General features: G+C 39.6%; 1 protein-coding gene across 13 annotated transcripts in view; it reads right to left on the bottom strand.

The window, feature by feature from the left end:
• ADAM22 (ADAM metallopeptidase domain 22) overlaps positions 1–20020 on the bottom strand; it is a 181649-nt gene that overhangs the window by 73168 nt on the left and 88461 nt on the right. For all 13 annotated transcript variants that reach the window (XM_081102591.1, XM_081102592.1, XM_081102583.1 and 10 more), the window contains exon 5: positions 4784–4866. In XM_081102591.1, the coding sequence (XP_080958717.1) occupies positions 4784–4866 (83 nt within the window). The remainder of the gene's footprint in view (positions 1–4783; positions 4867–20020) is intronic.

The raw sequence follows: 20020 nt of genomic DNA, 5'->3' as shown, positions 1-20020 counted from the left end.
AAGCAGGATGCAGGGAGCAAGGCGCAAGTGTGGAGTTCAGAGTTGGACTTCTTAGACTGGAGATGGCTGCCAGCCAATTGAGAAATCAGGTGGAGGGCATTTTAAGCTGCAGATGGCCATAACTCCCACTCAGAGAGATGCTGAGAGTCACTCCTTTTAGTGGAACATGGTCCTTCTACTGAGATCAAGCCCCTTGATCTTATGAGCTGAAGGAATGTTCATATTATTCAGGCATCTAGCAGGGGTGAAGCTGTCATCGTCTGCAGTTATTTTTCAGTGAAATGCCTACAAGACATCCAAGCTATTAAACAGAGAACAGTATTTGTCTCTCATTGATGGCTTAGGGAAATGGGTTCTGCCACTACCCAGCTTCTTTCATTCCTGCCTTAACATCTTCCACATGTCTTCAACTCTCATAGACCCTTAGAACTGCTATTCTCACATCTGTAAGGTTTTCAAACAAGAATGCACTTTCTGAATTCAGATGACATTGTATTTGGAATTTAAAGCTAAACAGATGCCATTTGTAATATATTACTGGCCATACAGGCCTAAGGAATCAGTGGGGGTGAGCCTTTTCGAAACAGGAGAACAAATATGGCAGTAAACATTCTTTGTGCCCCTGATGGGACTTGGCCAGATCCATGGAGAAAGTTACATAAAACCATTCTCTTTACCAAAGTTCACATGGCAATACTGATTAAGTTGCAAGCAGATTGTTTTGCTTAACTAGTACTGGGTATTATTTCCTCTTGCATTAGGTTCATATCTAATGTGAAAACCAAATATTTTTACTGAGTTTAAACAGCATGATATACAGTATAAAGAAAGCAGAGTCTGACACCATCTATATCTGCAAGATTCTGGTCTCCTAAATTACAATATGCTATTATTAAAAGTTCTTTAACAAATAAAAGGCATGCGTGTTTTTATTTGCTTTGCTTGAGGCTTGGTACCTTTCTGTTATATTTATATAAATTTCAATAGTACAGAACATGTTTGATAAAAACCTGCAACTAGGACTGAGTCATTATGAAACAACAGAACAAAAATTTTGAAAGGCTGCATCAAAATGTTTAAAGAAAACAGCCATTCTTACAAATTGCCACAAGAGGGCAATAAACTTACATTTGAGTCCACGCTTAAGCTACCCATAGTTACAGGATTTTGTCTTTTTTTTTTTTTTTTTTTTTAATGCAAATCCCTTGGCAACTTTATTTTAAAATAAGTATATTGTTAAAAAACATACAAAATCATTTTGTTATAATTAAAGAAAGATTTGAGACTGCTATTCCCTCTGCAGAAATGCTATACACAGATGCAAAATGATCAAAGGCCGTTGTAATAATGACTCTCAAGTAAGTGGGACGGCCATCATGTGCCACAATTTCTTCATGCTGAAGCTCCCCTCTGTGTGTATTAGATCGCTTTCAATCCACCGCTCAAAACTGGCTCCTTAATGTGCTCTTTTCAATTCGCAAGGTCGGTACTAACCTTGTAAATAAACAAAACGTATAAAGTATTAAATATCGAACTGATTCTTTGCTGTTGTTCGTATATTCCTTTTATCCTCTGAGACTGTCAGGCTTTGGTGGGAATGCACAAAGAACTAGGACCGGGAACACCATCTTCTGAAAATCATTTACTCTTTTTCTATATGTCCCTATGGCGAAATGCACCATAATCTTACAAATGTTTGCAAACATACAACACAGCTTAGGAGCCTTTTTGAATTTGGTATCATCCAGATTTTTTTGTATGTTGGTATTAATAATAGTAATAATATTAGTAGTCTTGGTCATAAATCTTTATCTTTTTTTATTGTTTAAAGTATTACAAATAGTAGTACATATGTTTCCTTTTATCCCCATTGACCTCCCCACAGTTGCCCCCACCCCCTGGCACATGCCCTCACCCCCCTAATGTCTTGTCCATTGGTTATGCTTATATGCATGCATGCAACATCAAACATATCAGGACAAAATATTACCCATTAGTCCTTTGAATTTGAAAAAAAAAATTGCTTTTGCAGGTTCTTTACGTAAAAGACATGAATCTGAATGTGATTATTTTCCCTTTTATGTTCTTCTACTGAATTAAATAAATCCAGGAAAACGAAAAAAATCTCAATGTGTATTTTATAAAAGATGAATTATGGATGAAATAACATCTCATATCTAATCACTGCAATTGAGACAACATAAAATCATTTAATATTTAGTAATATCCACCCCAAATATTTCTGTCAGAAATTTCTGTTCAGAAAGTAAAATCAAGATGAGAAGTAAAAATAAATAACAAAAAGGAACTGGAGAAAATTTTCCCCACACGCTTATAAAAGTCTAAGAATACCAAAACATGCTTGTCCACAATCTTGCTGGTGCTCCGGCCTAGGTACACAGTGGGTTTTCTGTTTGTTTTTGTGTAGTTTTAAATGAAAAGGTTTCTAAAGGTAAAACAACTGAAGTAGACTCTGAGTTCTACTCCTGATCTAGTCACAAAAAAGTCCTTCAAGTTACTTTTCCATCCTCCTTCAAATGACTATGTAGGCTTAGAGAAAGCTATTGGTCTTAGTTTGTCAGCTCTATTACAGCCTTTAGAAGGCGGTAATACCTTCTCTCTGGTTTTCACAGTATCTGTGTCCATTTGGAAAACTGGAAGCAAACTGGAATAAGAACTAGGCATGATGCTTACAAGGTGACTTTGGGTTGAGATTTTAAGAGGAACAGAGAGGGGGAAAAACTCATTTTTTATATCTCTCTCCTACAACGTACATTTGCTGTCACAAGTGTCAACAGGCCCAGTGTACTAATCCGAGCTGACAGCTGTACTCATCTTGGGATCAGTCCAATTTTACTGCTAAAGGCAACTTCAATATTGCTTTTTCCAGATAAGAAAACCAAAGCTCTCAGATATTAGACATGCACTCATGTTTGTAAATGTCTCTTTATTAAAAGAATTTATTTAAAATAAGGGAAATTGCCTTTTAGAAGAAAGAATAAGCAAAGAGAAGTCCTCCATGCTATAGGGCATGGGGCCTCTTTTCTTTGAATAAGTAACTGATCCTCCCACTCTCCTTTCTGCCTCTCACATACCTACTGCCAGAGCCTGACTGAGGCAGACTAGCTACAGTTTCCGGACTTTCCCATTAGATCCCTTTCCTTGCTTTTTTTAAGACCTGTCAATCCAACCCCTCTCTTGGAAGATTCTATCAAACCCTGTTAAGGGGCCACTCCTCAGGGAGCCACTTCTTCTTTTTTCCTCCCACTCCTCCTCCTCCTCCTCCTCCTCCTCCTCCTCCTCCTCCTCCTCCTTTAAAATATATTTTTAAGAAAATTTTTTATATTTTATTGATTTTTTACAGAGGAAGGGAGAAGGATAGAGAGGTAGAAACATCGATGAGAGAGAAACATCGATCAGCTGCCTCCTGCACACCTCCCACTGGGGATGTGCCTGCAACCAAGTTACATGCCCTTGACCAGATTTTTATTAATTTCAGATAGGGAGCGGGGGAGGGAGAGTGAGAGAGACATCAATGATAAGAGAGAATCGTCTATCGGCTGCCTCCTGCAGGCCCCCTAGTGGGGACTAAAGGGGATAGAGCCTGCAATCCGGACATAAACCCTGACCAGGAATCGAACCATGACCTCTTAGTTCATAGGTCCACATTCAACCACTGAGCCACACGGGCCAGGTAAGAGCCCTCATTCATTATTGCCCACTCTCAGCTTGCATCTTTCTCAGTTTTTGTTTTGTTTTGTTTTGTTTTTTACTTTCTCTCAAAGTAACAAATATACCTATCATATTCCATAGTAGGATGATGAGCTAGAATTAGCTTCCCCCTTAGATTGAGCTCTTGGGGGCCAGCCTCATGTCCTAATCACCTTAATATTCCTAGACACTCAATAACTGTTAGTTAGATGAAAAAGCCACATCCCTAACTTGGTAACAGACAGGAAGTATTTTAAAGTTACCAAGAAAAATTTAACAAAACTGAATTAAAGTGCTGGCTTGTTCTGTGCCTCCCTAACAAACCACCCCCCTCCCCAAACAACAGTAAACAAGTCCGAAGGAACTGAGATGATTTCGCTTAAATAGAATGCTGAGGAATGACACAGTGGCTTTGTAAGGAGTTATAAAACAAATGACAGATGGCCACCTGTGCCTCCCCATCACCGACAGGACAGAGGAAGTAGATGTATTCCCATGTTAAACATCAGCAGACATTCTTTGATAATGAACTTTATGAGAAAGGAGGCAAGGCCCCGAGAAAGGATGAACTCCGATCCTTGGAGATTTCTAAGAACAGGCGGAACCTCCCACCGGTCTGCAGTGGCTTAGGTGGGATTTAGCTGAAAAATAAGCTGAAACACATGAGCTCTTGAGGTCACTTGCAGCCTTTTCTCTTTGCTCAAGGAGTTAAGAGTTCCCATCTACTGAAATGTCTATTATTCTATAAAAATATAAAAACTGACACCAAAGAGAACTGAAAGCAGCACTGGTACCCAGAGTCTAAACATCCACAGACACAGAGACCAAAATTACCCCAACAACTTCTGTCTCAACTAGAAAAATGCTCCAAACATCTCTATAAGGTATCATATTATAATTCCAATGCCCCAGGTTTCTGCAACTCTAATTTTAAAATATGTTTGGCTTATAAACCACAGAAGAGAAAAGATCAGATCCATCCCTGATTTCAAATGATGTCTTGCCTTAAAAAAAAAGAAAATAAGTGATTGAACACATGGGTAGCACACACACAAAAAAACTGGACACTTACTGAAGTCCATGGCATGTTGACAATGCAACAAATGAGGCCGGGTTTCCTCGGATATGGCCCTGGTAGTAACAGTGTTCTCCTCCCTAGGAAATAGAAACAGAGAATGTAAGCCTTTGCCAGCACAAGGAGAGCCCGCCATCACTGCACAGGTTTCTGCCACACTGCACTTGCACTTGTAAGGCTCTGCACAAGATTTCATTAGTCAGATTAGTATTATCCCACCATTTATAACCAAATTAGTCACAAATGCTCCTAGTGAGCTGGCTCCAAATGTGATGATCGAAGGAACAAGAAGCAGATACTGAAATACACATGTGGCTCTTGCACCAGAATAAGGTTAGTCATCTATTTCCCCCGTTGTGAGAAACTCAACCTGCAGCAGCAGCAAGTGGATACTTTCACATAAAGCTCAGGAAAAAGGCATATAAATCATGGGAGAGTCACTAAATTACACTGATGGAGGAGAATGCCTAATTTTACACTGTTTCTATCAAAACTTGACAAGTTTATACTATTCTTTCCTCCACCCAGGAATGGCTCTACTGGTAAGCAGTGTAGGTTATGGTTTGAAATGGAGAAGTTTCTTCTAGCAGCCAGTTACATGAGCTAAATGCCACTGAGAGACTCATTTCCTCGGATGAAATGTTCCTGGAAAACCTCACAGGGTAAATCCTCTGCCAGCTCTGGGTGGTGCTCAGTTTTTAAATACTTGCTCATTGTGTGGTCGAGAAACCAGTAGCATTGACATGCCTGGGAGCTTGCGAGAAATGCAGAATCTTGGGCCCACTCCTGAGCTACTGTATCACAGTCGGCATGTTAACAAGGTCCCTAGGTGACTGATTTATTCGCACATTCAAGTCTGAGAAGCATTGCTCTAAATGACCGTTCCCATCCCCCCGCCCATCTCCTATTTCTTCAGAAGCTGTAAACTTTTAATTAAACTGACCCATTGAGATATGAAAGACTGAAATAGGACAGACTAATAGAACGGGTGGCTTAAAGAAGCAAACGTTACCTACTTCCCAGTCTGGCTTAAGGACTAACCCCACTTAAACTATTCAGTGCTTGACAAGTGGAGGAGAGAGAACAGGAAGACATGATGCTATCATAAGGCTAAAGACCGTTTCTTCACTGGAATTCCAAGGCAGGTAGCCTGGCCTGCGACCGCTGCTCCTACTGAGATAATACCACAGGCTGGAGTGAGCCTCAGTTATGAGAGGATAGAGAGCAAATAAAATGATTCGCCATGCAATCCCTGGCCCTGGGACACCCCCAATATCCAAGGCAGCCATTGAGCATGATGGACCAGGATTACGGCTGGATTTGGTGGAGGATAAAGTAGGATGGTACTTCACATGTGGGTCTGACAGGGGTGGAACTCAAAGGCCACAGATGTCAGGATAGAAACAAACCTGGGCACTGGCTTCCTACGTAGGGTTGGTTTGGCGTAGCTGTTAACAGTGTGAGCTGTGTAATCTCAAACAAATTACAGGACTTGCCTGTGTCATCTGTCAAATGGTAATACTCTCATAGGGTTGTTCAGATGATTACAGAGCTAATAATCATATGACGCTTAGAATAATGGCTTGTTACTCAGTACACATTCAGTAAAGGTTTGCTGCTATTAAAATTACTTAGTGTCAGCTATTGTCCTACTCAATTTACATACACAATCACTTTGAATCCTCACATCAATCTTACAATATTGTTATCTCTAGTCTACATAGGAGGTCGCAATCTCTGTGAGCCAAGGCTGGCCACCTGGGAAGTGGCCAAGTAGGCATGCAAACCTTGTATAAACCTGTGAATTCAAGGCCAGTGTCATTGTCCCTACACTACTGATGAGTTGGACATAAAACCTGTCGGTTATGTAGTGTAAATCTAAGTTTTCCTTTAGACTGATTCTTTTAAAATTTATTTTTTTGAGTGGGGCTGGAGGTAAATTTAATAGAATTTTAAATATCTTCTGTTGGCGCTGTTGGACTAAGAATTGTCCATAAGATGAGATTCTAATTGAATGAGAGGTGTTTATGTTTCAGAAAACCTTCACTTCCTGGACACATCTGATTGGATCAGAAATTAATACTCTAGCTATCTATTGGCCAGACACAGAAGGCCAACCACCAATGAGGTGATCTGAACAGAGAGAGAGACTCTTATCTAAAAGAGTAGGTCTAACACAAACAGTAAATATAAAGATAGCAGAAACAAAGAGAAATAGAAAAAAAGATAATCACAGTAGTTATGGTATCAGATTAGGGAACAATGGAAGTTGACAAGTCACTATATATGGATAAAATATGTCAGAGGCAAAGACATGTGAGAAATGTTTTATAAATTGCAAAAGTTTTCTTTAAAATACCAACTCTGGAAACATGTTATAGTAAATCAGAAAAAGGACGAAAAATTCATGTTTTAAAACAATATTCCATTATTTTAGGGTTAAATAGCTGATTAGATCATGGAAAACCATCTTTCACTAATTTCTGGTTATAAAAAACAGGAGTCAATCCAAAAACAGCATATGATCTGGACCCATCTGCACAAAAGCCTAACGCTGCAAATGAAATGAAGAGCTCAATATGGTTGCTTCATTATCGAATGTTTCCATGACACTTCAAGAGAAGCATAAACATCCAGGGGGGTGGGGGGAGGGAAATCTCCTCAATTTGGACTATTAAAACACAAATTTTGAGGCTTTCCTATATATGTAATTTGTGGTATATGTAATTTTTCTAAATGATGGTGGAAATTAATTTTTGTGTTGTGATTTTTTTCAGGGATCATTCACCATAAGTCGATAATTATTTAAGCTAAGAATGAAAGTAATGGAGCTGTTTTCCCCCTTTAACATGCCTGAAAATTTTTTAGTGCAGAATAAAGGCTTTAACGTTAAAAGGCTTCTTTAATTATATAAATATATTTAAAAATTATTAAAATAAATAAAATAAATTTAACATTTTTTTTATTTTTAACGATTATTCGTTATTCAAAAAACAATAAATACTTATAGAAAAAAATTATAAGAATTCAGGAGGTATATGGTACAGAATAATTAAAAATATCCCCTTCATACACATTGCCCAGGCTGCAGTTGCCTCCTTAAAGGTAAACATTTTTGACAGAATTTGTGCACAGTCCGGAATAATCTATGCACATTTAAGTAAATGTGCATATACATAAATACACAGATATCCTCTTCAAAGCACAAAAAGATTTACACTATGCATACTGTTCTGCCACTTTATTTTTTTCCTTAAGGTAATCTTGACATCTTTCTATATCAATACCTCATTCTTTCGATGATGGCGTAATATTTAATTACAGGAGTGAACAACAGTTCATTTAAATAGTCCTGTACTAATGGAAATTCAGATTACCTCTACTTTTTGCTGTCATAAACAATACTGTAACAAACTTTTTTTCATATATTTTTGTGCACTTCCATCAGCATATATTGGGTAGATTTCTAGATGTGGACCTGGTAGGTCAAAGAATATGTGCATTAAACATTTTAATAGGTATTTTAAGGGACAAATAGAATTATGTTTCTTTGTACTTACATCTGTTTTTAAAAATGTACATTTGAAAATAATAAGCTGTATTTTATTAAAAATTGTATATTTCTTTTTTAAAATATTTTATTGATTTCAGAGAAGGAGGAGGAGAGAGACAGAGAAACATCAATGCTGAGAGAGAAAATCACTGATTGGCTGCTTCCTGCATGCCCCACACTGGGGATTGAGTCTGCAACACAGGCATGTGCCCTGACCAGGAATTGGACCATGACCTCCTGGTTCATAGGTTGACACTCAACCACTGAGCCACACCAGCTGGACAAAAGTTGTATATTTCTACAGATTACTACTTAAGCCAAGGCTTATCTACACTAATAAAAGACAAATATGCAAATTGATCCTACCTTCACTATGCATTAAGCCACGCCCACCAGCCAATCAGAGCAACTATATGCAAATTAACCCAACCAAGATGGCGGCGGGCAACCATAGAGCTGGAGCAAGCAGGAGGCTTGGTTGCCCCAATGATGGAGGAAGCCAAGCTTCCCGCCTGCCACGGCCCGCTCTGAGCTCCACTCAAAGCAACAAAGTTTCAATTATAGAAGGTAAATAAACCCCAGATACCTGCTTTCAGTCGGCCATGGCCATGGAGCTGGAGCGAGAAGGAGGCTTGGGTTGCCCCTGGTGATGGAGGAAGCCAAGCTTCCCTCCCGCCTGGCCTGGCCAGCTCTGAGCTCCTCTCAAGGCTACAAAGTTTCAATTATAGAAGGTAAATAAATCCCAGAATAAACAAGAAAAAAGAAAGAAGGAGAGGCTGGGAACTTCTGTCGCCGGGGGCGCTTAGCCAGCCTGAAAATGGCCCTCAGCCCCTCACCCAGGCTGGCCAGGCACTCCAGCCGGGACCCCCACCCTGAAGGGGGTGTGACCAGCTGCAAACAGCCATTAGCCCCTCACCTAGGCTGGCCAGGCACCCCAGTGGGACCCCCACCCTGATCCGGGACACCCTTCAGGGCAAACCAGCCGGCCCCCACCTGTGCACCAGGCCTCTATCCTATATAATAAAAGGGTAATATGCAAATTGACCCTAACAGCAGAACAACTGGGAATGACTAGTCACTATGACACACATTGACCACCAGGGGCCAGACACTCAATGCAGAAGTTGCCCCCTGATGCTCAGTGCACTCCCACAGGGGGAGCTCTGCTCAGCCACAAGCCAGGCTGACGGCTGCCAGTACAACGGTGGTGGTGGGAGCCTCTCCCGCCTCCTCAGCAGCGCTAAGAATGTCCTACTGCAGTTTAGGCCTGCTCCCCGCTGGCAAGTAGACATCCACTGAGGGCTTCCGGGCTGCTAGAGGGATATCTGACTGCCAGCTTAGGCCCAATTCCCCGGGGAGTGGGCCTAAGCCAGCAGGTGGTCATCCCCTGAGGGGTCCCAGACTGCAAGAGGGCACAGGCCAGGCTGAGGGACCCCCCCCCCACCCCCCCCCACCCCCCCCCACCCCGAGTGCACAAATTTTTGTGCATCAGGACTCTAGTTGATTATAAAGGTCCTCCATATTTTCGTATGACTTTCTTGTGGAACCAATGCTTTATGCTAGTGGGTATTACATATGATAATCTAAGATAGATGTTGTAAGAAAAGATAAAACCCAGCACATCCTCATAGAGTTCAGCTCTTTATCTGACTGCCAGCCACAGCCTTTTCCTCACTGTCTCTCTTGTTCCAGAAATAAATCTATTTTCCTTGAAACTTTCTTCATACTTCTTGATTTAATAACATTATTATAACAGTACCAATGTTTACTTTTAGCTAAGTAGATAGTTATAGCTAAAAAAAATTACCCACCTCTATAAAAATGGACCATATGATAATGATAGTTCATATGTCTATTGGTTTCTCTCCCCAGTAGACAAAAAGCATTTTTTAATCTGCCCAGATGATTCCAATATGCTACCATGATTCAGAAGCTACACACCTCTGCAGGAACTTACCCCTGAATTCTATCACACACTAGGTTCCTCCCAAGCGTGTGCACTGCTCAGACTTATGTTATGGCTGCATGGCTGGAGTCTGTTCTACCAGGTGCTCCCCTATAATAACCTCTTCTCAATTTCCTCTTAAGTGGCAGTGACATGAGGAAACTGTCCTCTTCTTACCCTTCCTCTTCCCTCCTAGTAATGAGAAACGGCTTTTTCAGGCATTACTGAGTCAGGAAACTCTGAGCCTCTGAAGGGCCAGTGGCATCAAGGAAATTCCTTGGAAAAGCTAAATCTTATGTTGGAGAGGATCCACAACCCACCTTGGTTAAAATCCATAACCTGGGATTATACAGAGTCAGGTTGGAGTCATTAAAGGGACATAGGCCAAATACCTGCTCAGGTACAAAGTGTAAGGGTATCTGACTCTAAGCAAAGTAAAAAGGAAAACAATATCACCTCTTTTCACAGTAAATTAAATAAAGTTGTCCCATGGTGGTTGCTAAATGCCAATAATCCATGTATCTATACTAATGCATGTCAAAAAGTCTTTACCAATTAATGACAAAATGAGAAAAACAAGTATAGTGTAGTCAACTTCTCATAAAACTAAAGGTATTTCATTTTACATAACTGTCCTTTGTTTTGAGATTAGTTCCTTCCTTCTCTTTGATTATTAAAATTATTAGATTTTTAATAGACTTTTTATTTTGGAATAATTTTAGATTCACAGAAAAGTTGCAAAAATTAGGAGATTTGTTAACAGTGAGCCTCCATTCCCACATTTCCATATTCCTGCAGGACAAAAATCAGCTGAAGGTGAATAAGGCACACACAGTCGATTTTATCACAGCTAGCCTGTCTCTCATTTGTACTGCTGTTGATGCCTTTGGACATTTGTGTTTGCCACCCATTTCAGGGTACAAGTATTCAAGCAGCATCCAAATTATCAGCTCATTCCAACATCTACAGCTATGTGGTCATTAAAATCTCTGCTCTATGTTAATATTCACTGGTAAACATTAGGATCTTGTATTACAGCTGTCAATCAAAAACATTTTAAAAATTAAAAAGAGACAGATCTAACTGACAAAAAGAATACTTCCATTTAAAAGGTACATAGTTTCTCCTGAAGAGAAAAAGATAAAGAATATGATTGTAGCAAACGTTTCCACAGAAAGAGAAAAAGGGAAACAGACCTAGAAAGGCACTGGAGCCGTAACCGGTTTGGCTCAGTGGATAGAGCGTTGGCCTGCGGACTGAAAGGTCCCAGGTTCGATTCCGGTCAAGGGCATGTACCTTGGTTGCAGGCACATCCCCAGTGGGGAGTGTGCAGGAGGCAGCTGATTGATGTTTCTCTCTCATCGATGTTTCTAACTCTCTATCCCTCTCCCTTCCTCTCTGTAAAAAATCAATAAAATATATATTTTTTAAAAAAAAGAAAAGAAAGGCACTGGATATAAATAAAAATGATGAGGAAAGAGTTGGTCTCATTAGAAGATGGGGAAGCCCACAGAAAACAGGGGCCATAATTTTCTTATGAGCTCTGGATTTAAAAAAAAAAAAAAAAAAAAAAAAAAAAAAAAGCCCACCAGGGACCCAGTGAGCTTAAAATCTATTTTTATTGTTGTGCAGGAGTCTTTTCTTACACTGATTTCCCCAGGGTAATGTCATCTGTAGAAAACAAAGTCTAAAACAGAGGTGGGCAAACTTTTTGACTCCAGGGCCACAGTGGGTTCTTAAACTGGACCGGAACAAAAGCATGGATGGAGTGTTTGTGTGAACTAATATAAATTCAAAGTAAACATCATTACATAAAAGGGTACGGTCTTTTTTTTTTTTTAGTTTTATTCATTTCAAACGGGCTGGATCCGGCCCGCGGCTGGTCTAAAAGCTGTGGGAGGTCCCCAGGAGTTAAGCTCCCAGGTACCCTCAGCGAAGTTGTTAACGTCTTTTGAGACGCAATGCATTTCCAGAAGGTTCAGGCTTACTCCTTCTCCTCTTATGTGGAGGCTCAAGCACCTTCAACACATACTCATTGTTTCTGCGTTCGTTATAATATACTCGAAATGCTTTCTGTATTCGTTTCCTAGGACTGCCATAGCAAATTGCCAAGAACTGTGTGACTTTAAACAACAGAAATGTAGTCTCACAGTTTTGGAAGCTAGAACTCTGAAATCAAGGTGATGGTGGAGCCATGCTCCCGCTGGAGGCTCTGAGGAAGAACCTTCTTCTTCCTAACTTGAGGGGGTTGCCCACAATCCTGGGGTTCCTTGACTTGCACATGCACCCCCCAGGCTCTGCTTGTGTCTTCACCTGCTGTTCTCCCTGTGTGCCTGTCTCAGTGTCTCTAACTTTCCCTGTTATAAGGACACCAGTCATTGGATGAGAGCCCACCCAATCAAGTACAACCTCCTTCTTATCTTGATTACATTTGAAAAGACCTTTATTTGCAAAAAAGAAAAGAAAAAAGGTCACGTCCACAGGTACCAGGGGCCCTGACTCTTGATGGACACTATTCAACAGAGTACAACTTCTCATCTCTGCGAATGTGACCAAGTGAGTTTCTATATTCATAATCCAAGGATTTTGCTTCTAAGAAGGTTAGCGCAGTGGAATTAGCTGGAGGTATCTACCACAGCATTATGCATCTAATAAGATTAACCTATACCTTAATTACCTTGAGCAGGCCATTCTAGTTTCCCAAAGCTTCATTTAAAATACAAATCATTGTTTTTACACAAATAATATCATAAATCTGACCTTCAATTCTATTAGTAAGTCAAACAGAGCTTCCCAATTGCTTATGTTTAACCAGAGAATAGGCAAGAGAAATTGTTTTTCAGCTGTCGGATAATCATTACAGACCCATTAATATAACCATCTCCTATCAGACTACTGAAAAATTTTAGGTTCCCACAAAAGGCTCCTCAGCAACAAATTACTGTAATGCAGACAGGGTACTTAGCAGGTTCTCTGAGATGCAGCTCTAAATTGGGAGAAGGGAAAATCAATGTGGACCACATACAGAGACTCTATAATTACAAACGCATGACATTATAACTCTTTCCAGGAAACCACTACATAATTGCATCTTTTGCAAATAATAGAAGTTTAAATGTATTGTTCTATATAAAGTTTTTAGCATAAGAGATGCATGTTACCTAAAACCTTATTCTGTCATTGATGCTTGACTATAACAGGAAGAAATATAATTGATTAGAAGACAGTTACACAAAAAGAAAGCATATTTGGCATCCCTAACATAAAGGAAGAAAAGGGTTTTTGCTCCATCTGAAAAGAAAATTTGGTTGTTTTCTTTCTCTTTTTTTTTCTTTAAAGAAAATGTAAACTATATGAGGATGTGAGGTAAGGAAAAAAAGAACATGTTTTGTGTGTTTTGGTTTTTTCCCCCTCTTTTTTTCACTTCCATTGTATCATCCTCCCAAATCTCTTTTTTATTTTTATTTTTTTAAGAAGGAAGGCTAAACAGGGAAAACTAGCTGCCAAAAAAGGTTTCACTGCAGCATCGTTTTCCCCTTTTGAGTCGTACACACGGTGATGCAGAACTGATCAGTAGCTCTCAGTGGTCATTTCTACCCCTCCGCAGGCGATTCTGACTTAGCTCGGGGCTTATTTAAAGGTACAAACAACGGTTGGCTTACTTAGGAGGAACTTCTCAATTAATGTCCTTTAAGGAGGCAAACTAGTATTTAAGGCGGTACCTGATAAACAAAATGCTAGGCCTCAAAAAATTAAGTGGTTTTGTGTTTTGTTTTGTTTTTCAGCAACTGTCTCTATGGTCACAGGTTGGTCTTTTTCTTTTTTGGTTTTGATTTTGTTGCTGTTTTTTATTGCTACTTATTTTCCTACTAGACAGAGGAGGGAGTTGAATTAGGTCGTCTCTATAGTCCTTTCAGATTCTATGATATGCAATCTACTTTTTTTTAAAAATCAAATGTTACCAACTTTTTACTCCTTTTAAATACTAGGCCAACTTCCAAAGAATCAGTATGTTGTACACTGCACTTGCAACAAAGGAATAAAAGTTAAAGCCAACGCAGAAGATGCTTGCATGTATGGAAAGTTTTTAAGTATTAAATATAAAAATTGTAAACAATTTAAAAAGTAGTCTTGTTTCCTTTAGGATATACCTGATTTCTTTGAGTTGAGACTCTGGTTAAACATTATATTCCTACTTTCTCTCCCTCTTGTACCACTGTGTCCATCTCTTGGTCTGCCCACCCTCTCTGGTTTCTTTTTGTTCCTCATGCACCAAGATCCTGCATCAAGGTCTCTCTCTGGGCCTTTGCACATGCTAATCTCACCACCTTGAAAAGCTGTTCCCCTCCCATTTCACCTGCCTGTTACTTATCTTTCAAACTTCAGTTGGAATTCACATAATTTCCTCGAGGAAGTCTTCCTAAACCAACCAGGCTAGGTCAGGTCTCCCATCCGCTGCCTTCAGGACAACATGGACTTCTCCTTATGGCACTCTCATAACTGTCATTTTAAAAGACCGTTTAGTAGTTATTTTTGTTATCTATCACCCTACTAAACTACTAGCTTTGAGGGTGAGAAGTGCATCACATATATATCCCTGAACTGATGGCAAGCCCTCAACACATATCTACTGAATGAAAAAGGTTGAGGACACAAATATGGTATCTGACATTTGGGGCTTTTTTTCTATTCTGTTGTAAATCTCTAATGTCAGCTTTCCTTTCTGAGTATCTAATGTCATTTAACCTCCATGTGCTTAAGGATTTAGGAGTTTCCTATGGGGATAATGAAACCCACCTGCATCCACCTCCTTTCCTTCCTCAGAGATGCAATTAAAAGGCTGGGATGATAAAATCATGTTTGATAACTGATACTGGAGTGCTGATCAATTACTGCCTAAAAATGGCTATAAACACTCAAACCACTCCATACCAAATACTTATTCTCTGGTGTTTATTACCTGTTTTTACTTTTATAGTGGCTACTTACTCACCAGAAAAATAAAAATTTTTTATAAATTAATAATAAGATAATATTAGTTTGGGAAAACACCAAGGGAATAATTTATTTGGGGGATTTTTGGTGATTTGGTTTTTGTTTGTTTTGTGGGTTGTTTTTCTTTTTTTGCTTCAAACCAGTTTTGAACTTATCAAAAACAACACTTTCGCAACTTTCAGTTCAGTCATAATTCCTCCAACAGTTCACTCTGAATTTCAAAAAATTTTGTAACAGTAGATTTGTATAAGGCATTATATGATGAAAACATTCATTCTATAATTAGAATTAAAATAGGAACACTAGTCTATTATAAAACAGTTAATTGATTCTATACATAGAAACACCATTAGTGCTCCTTTGAATTAAAAAAATATATATAGCCGAACATGTCTTTTCAAATTTATAGATAACATCTTGAATATTAACCGATGAAATACTTTAGATACTAAAGTGAACAACAAAATCTTACACTGGAAAGAAAATAAAGAGGACTTTTTATTCAAATAGGTTACTAGCAGAGCTTAGAAACAGAACTCATGCTGACACCAGCTGTCACTTTTCATGTTTCCTTACTCCCAGCACTAAGATACCTGACGTGCATAATCCAGTAATGGGCCAATGTATTTCCCTCAGGCTACAGAGTTAAGACTACTTGTAATCAACGACGCCATTAAGGCTGCTGATGCATTTTACATGATGATGGACCTAGAGCAACCTTGCTTCAGTCCCAAGGGAAAGCAAGATTTACTTAATCCCCAAAGAATTTTCCCCCATAATGCAAAGAGAATTAAATCATGAAATCCAAGCCACTGCTGAAACCACACTGATTGCAAGATGGAAGAAGAGCATATGTCTGCACAAGCCTGCCAGAGGGAAATGCACACACAGCCCAGCTCACCAAAAAGATAAAGAGACGACTAGTGGTGGATAAAAAGCAAAGAAGTTAGGAGACATACTTGGGATAACTGTTACATGTGAGGGGAAAAAAACCATTTTATCGGTTTATTAGATGCGTGTAGCTCTTTTATTATTGGTGTGTGTGCTGTGTGTTGGGGAAGGGAGGGGGACGGGTATACTTTGGCAGGGATACAAGCAGGTATCTTCTGGTCTTTTGGCAGGATGATGACATGTTTCAGCATAGTTACTCTTGTCCATAAAACGTCACATTTCCTCCAGATGCAGATAAATTTACACATAGGCATAAGATGGGCATAAGAACTGGGCCATGTGTTTGCCATGTGCAAGACAGCAACACATTTCCAATTGTTACAGTTCAGAAGCCATGGCCATCCCTATACTGAACAATACTCAGTCTAACTTCTATGGAGAGCAAAGGACTAAAAATAACCCCCAAGAAAAAAAGGGGGGTTGGAAAAAAAAAGGGCTTCCTTAGAAAATATTTTGCTTTCTTTGGAATAATGGAAATATTATATTTAGAATAATCAAAACTCACCTGAAACAAGCAATTGCATCTTCAACTCATGGCTTACTCAAACAACTGCTAACAAAGATGCAATTGCAAATGGTAAATTGAAGTGCTGTAAGTTAAATATTTGCATTCTACCTCCTTTGGTATTATGATATTTGTTTCTGAAAGAGGGTAGACTATACACTGAGTGGCCAGATTATTATGACCACCTGACATTTGTAGGCAAATTAGCCGTACACTGCATCATATGGGATATGGAAGCCGAAGGCCTGTTCGAACACCTTTGCTGTCTGCAGTTACCAAGATAAAACGTCTCCAATTCACACAGAAACACAAGGATTGGACAGTCAAGCATTGGAAAAAAGTCATGTGGTCCAATGAGTCACGTTTCCAGTTGCATCATGCAGATGGCAGAGTGAGAATTTGGCGGAAACAGCATAAAACCATGCACCCCACATGCATGAGTACAACCCTTCAAGCTAGTGGGGGCAGTGTTATGGTTTGGGGCATGTTTTCCTGGCATGATTTGGGCCCTTTAATTCGTGTGGAACAACATCTGAATAGCACAACATACCTAAGTATCATTACTGACCAAGTTCATCCTATCATGTTGATGGTGTATCCCAATGGAGATGGCTTCTTCCAACAAGGCAGTGCACCATGCCACGGTGCTCGTATTGTGCAGGAGTGGTTTCAAGAACGCGAGGGAGACTTTACCTTGCTTAGGTGGCCCCCACAATCACCAGATCTCAATCCAATTGAGCATTTGTGGGACAAAGTTAAAAGAGCCATCAGGCAACTGGTTCTACAACCATCAAATCTCACAGAACTAGACAGTGCTATTCATCAGGCCTGGTGTCAGATTCCTCGCATCACCTTTCAACATCTCATGGAGTCAATGCCAAGAAGAATCGCTGAGTATTGAAGGCAAAAGGTGGCCCAATGAAGTACTGATGGGGTGGTCATAATAATCTGGCCACTCAGTGTGTGTGTGTGTGTGTGTGTGTGTGTGTGTGTGTGTGTGTACACATACACACACACATATATATATATCTCCCACGTTCAAAGGCTGTTAAATCGCATTTTTTTCCCATATCTTCAGAAAAATATCACTTCTACTGTCGTGGTAAACAACCTGCTTCCCTATTTATAATGATCTGGTCCTCTAGCAACTTCAGCGAGAAATTATAGCTAATTTGCCTACAAACGTGAGGTGGTCATAATAATTTGGCCACTCAGTTTAATGAATGATAGCATGAATTCTGGCACCAGACTGCCTGGCCTCAAATTCTTGGGCAAGTTAGTTAAACTTTAAACGTTCAGTTTCCTCATCTGCAAAAGAAGAGCAACAATGGTATTGCTGAAGAACTAAGACTTAACATATGTGAAGCATTAAACTAGTGCCCAGCACACAGTAAGTGCCATATAAGTGTTTGCTATTTCTCCAACTGCTGCTAGTTCCTCTTAACTCTTATTCCTCAGTGCAGTCACCAGTATTAACCCCCCAGGATATCAAGATGATTCAATAAAACATAAAACCCATAATGGCAAAATCAGCTCTTTTGGGGGCAAAATAATCATTTATTTGCAAAAATACAAAATTTTGAGAATATAAAATATAAGTACAGCAAGTCAGTATAGTTTTTAATTTAATTCTGTTAAGTTGAAGGCTTCATTATCTGGAGAGAATGTGCCACTAATAGCTTTAAGGAAGGAAAATTAGTAAGAAGCTAACTCTTCCAAGTGACTGGCATTGAGCCACTGGCAGCAGTACCTGCCCCTAAGGTAAGACTTAGTCCCAGAGCCTGAGTTGATAGATAACAAATGGAAGTGTAGTCTTTCTACAACACAGTAACATATGGTAATTAATTGTCAATCAAGGAAAGCAGCTCACTATGACTCATATACACCAACCATCAAATATGTTTTTTTCCAGCTATGTATATATATTTAATCCTTACCAGAGGACGTTTATTGATTTTAAATAGAGAAAGGGAGGGAGGGAGAGAAACAGAGAAATGTCAGTCAGTTGCCTCCCGTATGCGCCCCAACTAGGGATAGAACTGCAACATGTTTGGTGTATTGGACAATGCCCCAACCAACTGAGCCACCCAGCCTGGGCTTTTCCAGGTTTATTGTTGTTTGGGATTTAAAATAAAGTACATATGTGAGGATATCGTGGCTCTTGCACTAGTAACAGAGAAAATTAATGAGTCTTCATTCTGATATAATTCGCTATTTATAAATGAAAGTATTTACAAATGGGCAGCAGCTCAAACCCACAAGCCCCGAAGGACAGGTTCCCCGTGCTGGCTCCATCTGCAGTTACAGAATCATCTCTAGCTCAGAAGATCCTGGAACTGAATCCCACCAGCACCCCTGAAATTCAATTCAATGATTTCTTATTAAATTACTGGAAGAGCAATCCGACTTACTTTTTTAGAAAGTCTAGGTCTTATTCCTGTAGAATCCTGAGGTTTACAAAACTAATTTATGTTGGCAGTTAGGAACTAATGAGGTAATTAAATATAGTGAAATTTAAAACCAGTTTAGCTACACCCAATAACTAAATAATTGCATATATGGGAAATATATTAATCAATAGTTTAAAATCCTTCTAGTTTACTATTCATCAGATTGACGTTAAATCATGGCTAAACTGCTTTTCTGAAAGCAAACTTTAAAAGATCTTTCTTCAGGTCATCTAATTTTATTATGCTTTTTATTATGCAGTGGGAAAAGGTATCATGTCCACAGCTTTGACATCCGAACTATTCCCCTCTGGCAAAGAGAACCTGGTGAGGCACCTGCCCACCCACACCACAGCCCGTGGCACCTGCGCTGGACGGTTTCCTCCTTGTGCCCAGAGGTGCGCTCTCAGGTTAGGTTCGGTGGTGAGATTCCTTCACCTAAATCTCCCGGATAGTGCAGTGAAAAGAATATAAATACAGATCTAAAATAAGGGAAAGTTGCCCTGACCGGTTTGGTCAGTGGATAGAGAGTCGGCCTACGGACTCAAGGGTCCCGGGTTCGATTCCGATTAAGGGCATGTACCTTGGTTGCGGGCACATCCCCAGTAGGGAGTGTGCAGGAGGCAGCCAATCGATGTTTCGCTCTCATCGATGTTTCTAACTCTCTATCCCTCTCTGTAAAAAATCAATAAATTTAAAAAAATAAAATAAAATAAGGGAAAGTTGCACCTGCCAGACATTCCTAGCATCGCTTCATGAACTGTTTGTGATCATTTTAATCAACTCTATTTACACATACTCAGTTAAAGAATCTGTGCTCCCTACCAGGCAAAATAGA

This window comes from Myotis nattereri (assembly GCF_964212035.1).
Source record: "Myotis nattereri genome assembly, chromosome: 11".
In the NCBI taxonomy this organism is placed as follows: Eukaryota; Metazoa; Chordata; class Mammalia; order Chiroptera; family Vespertilionidae; genus Myotis; species Myotis nattereri.
This window is presented reverse-complemented; position numbering and strand designations above follow the sequence as displayed.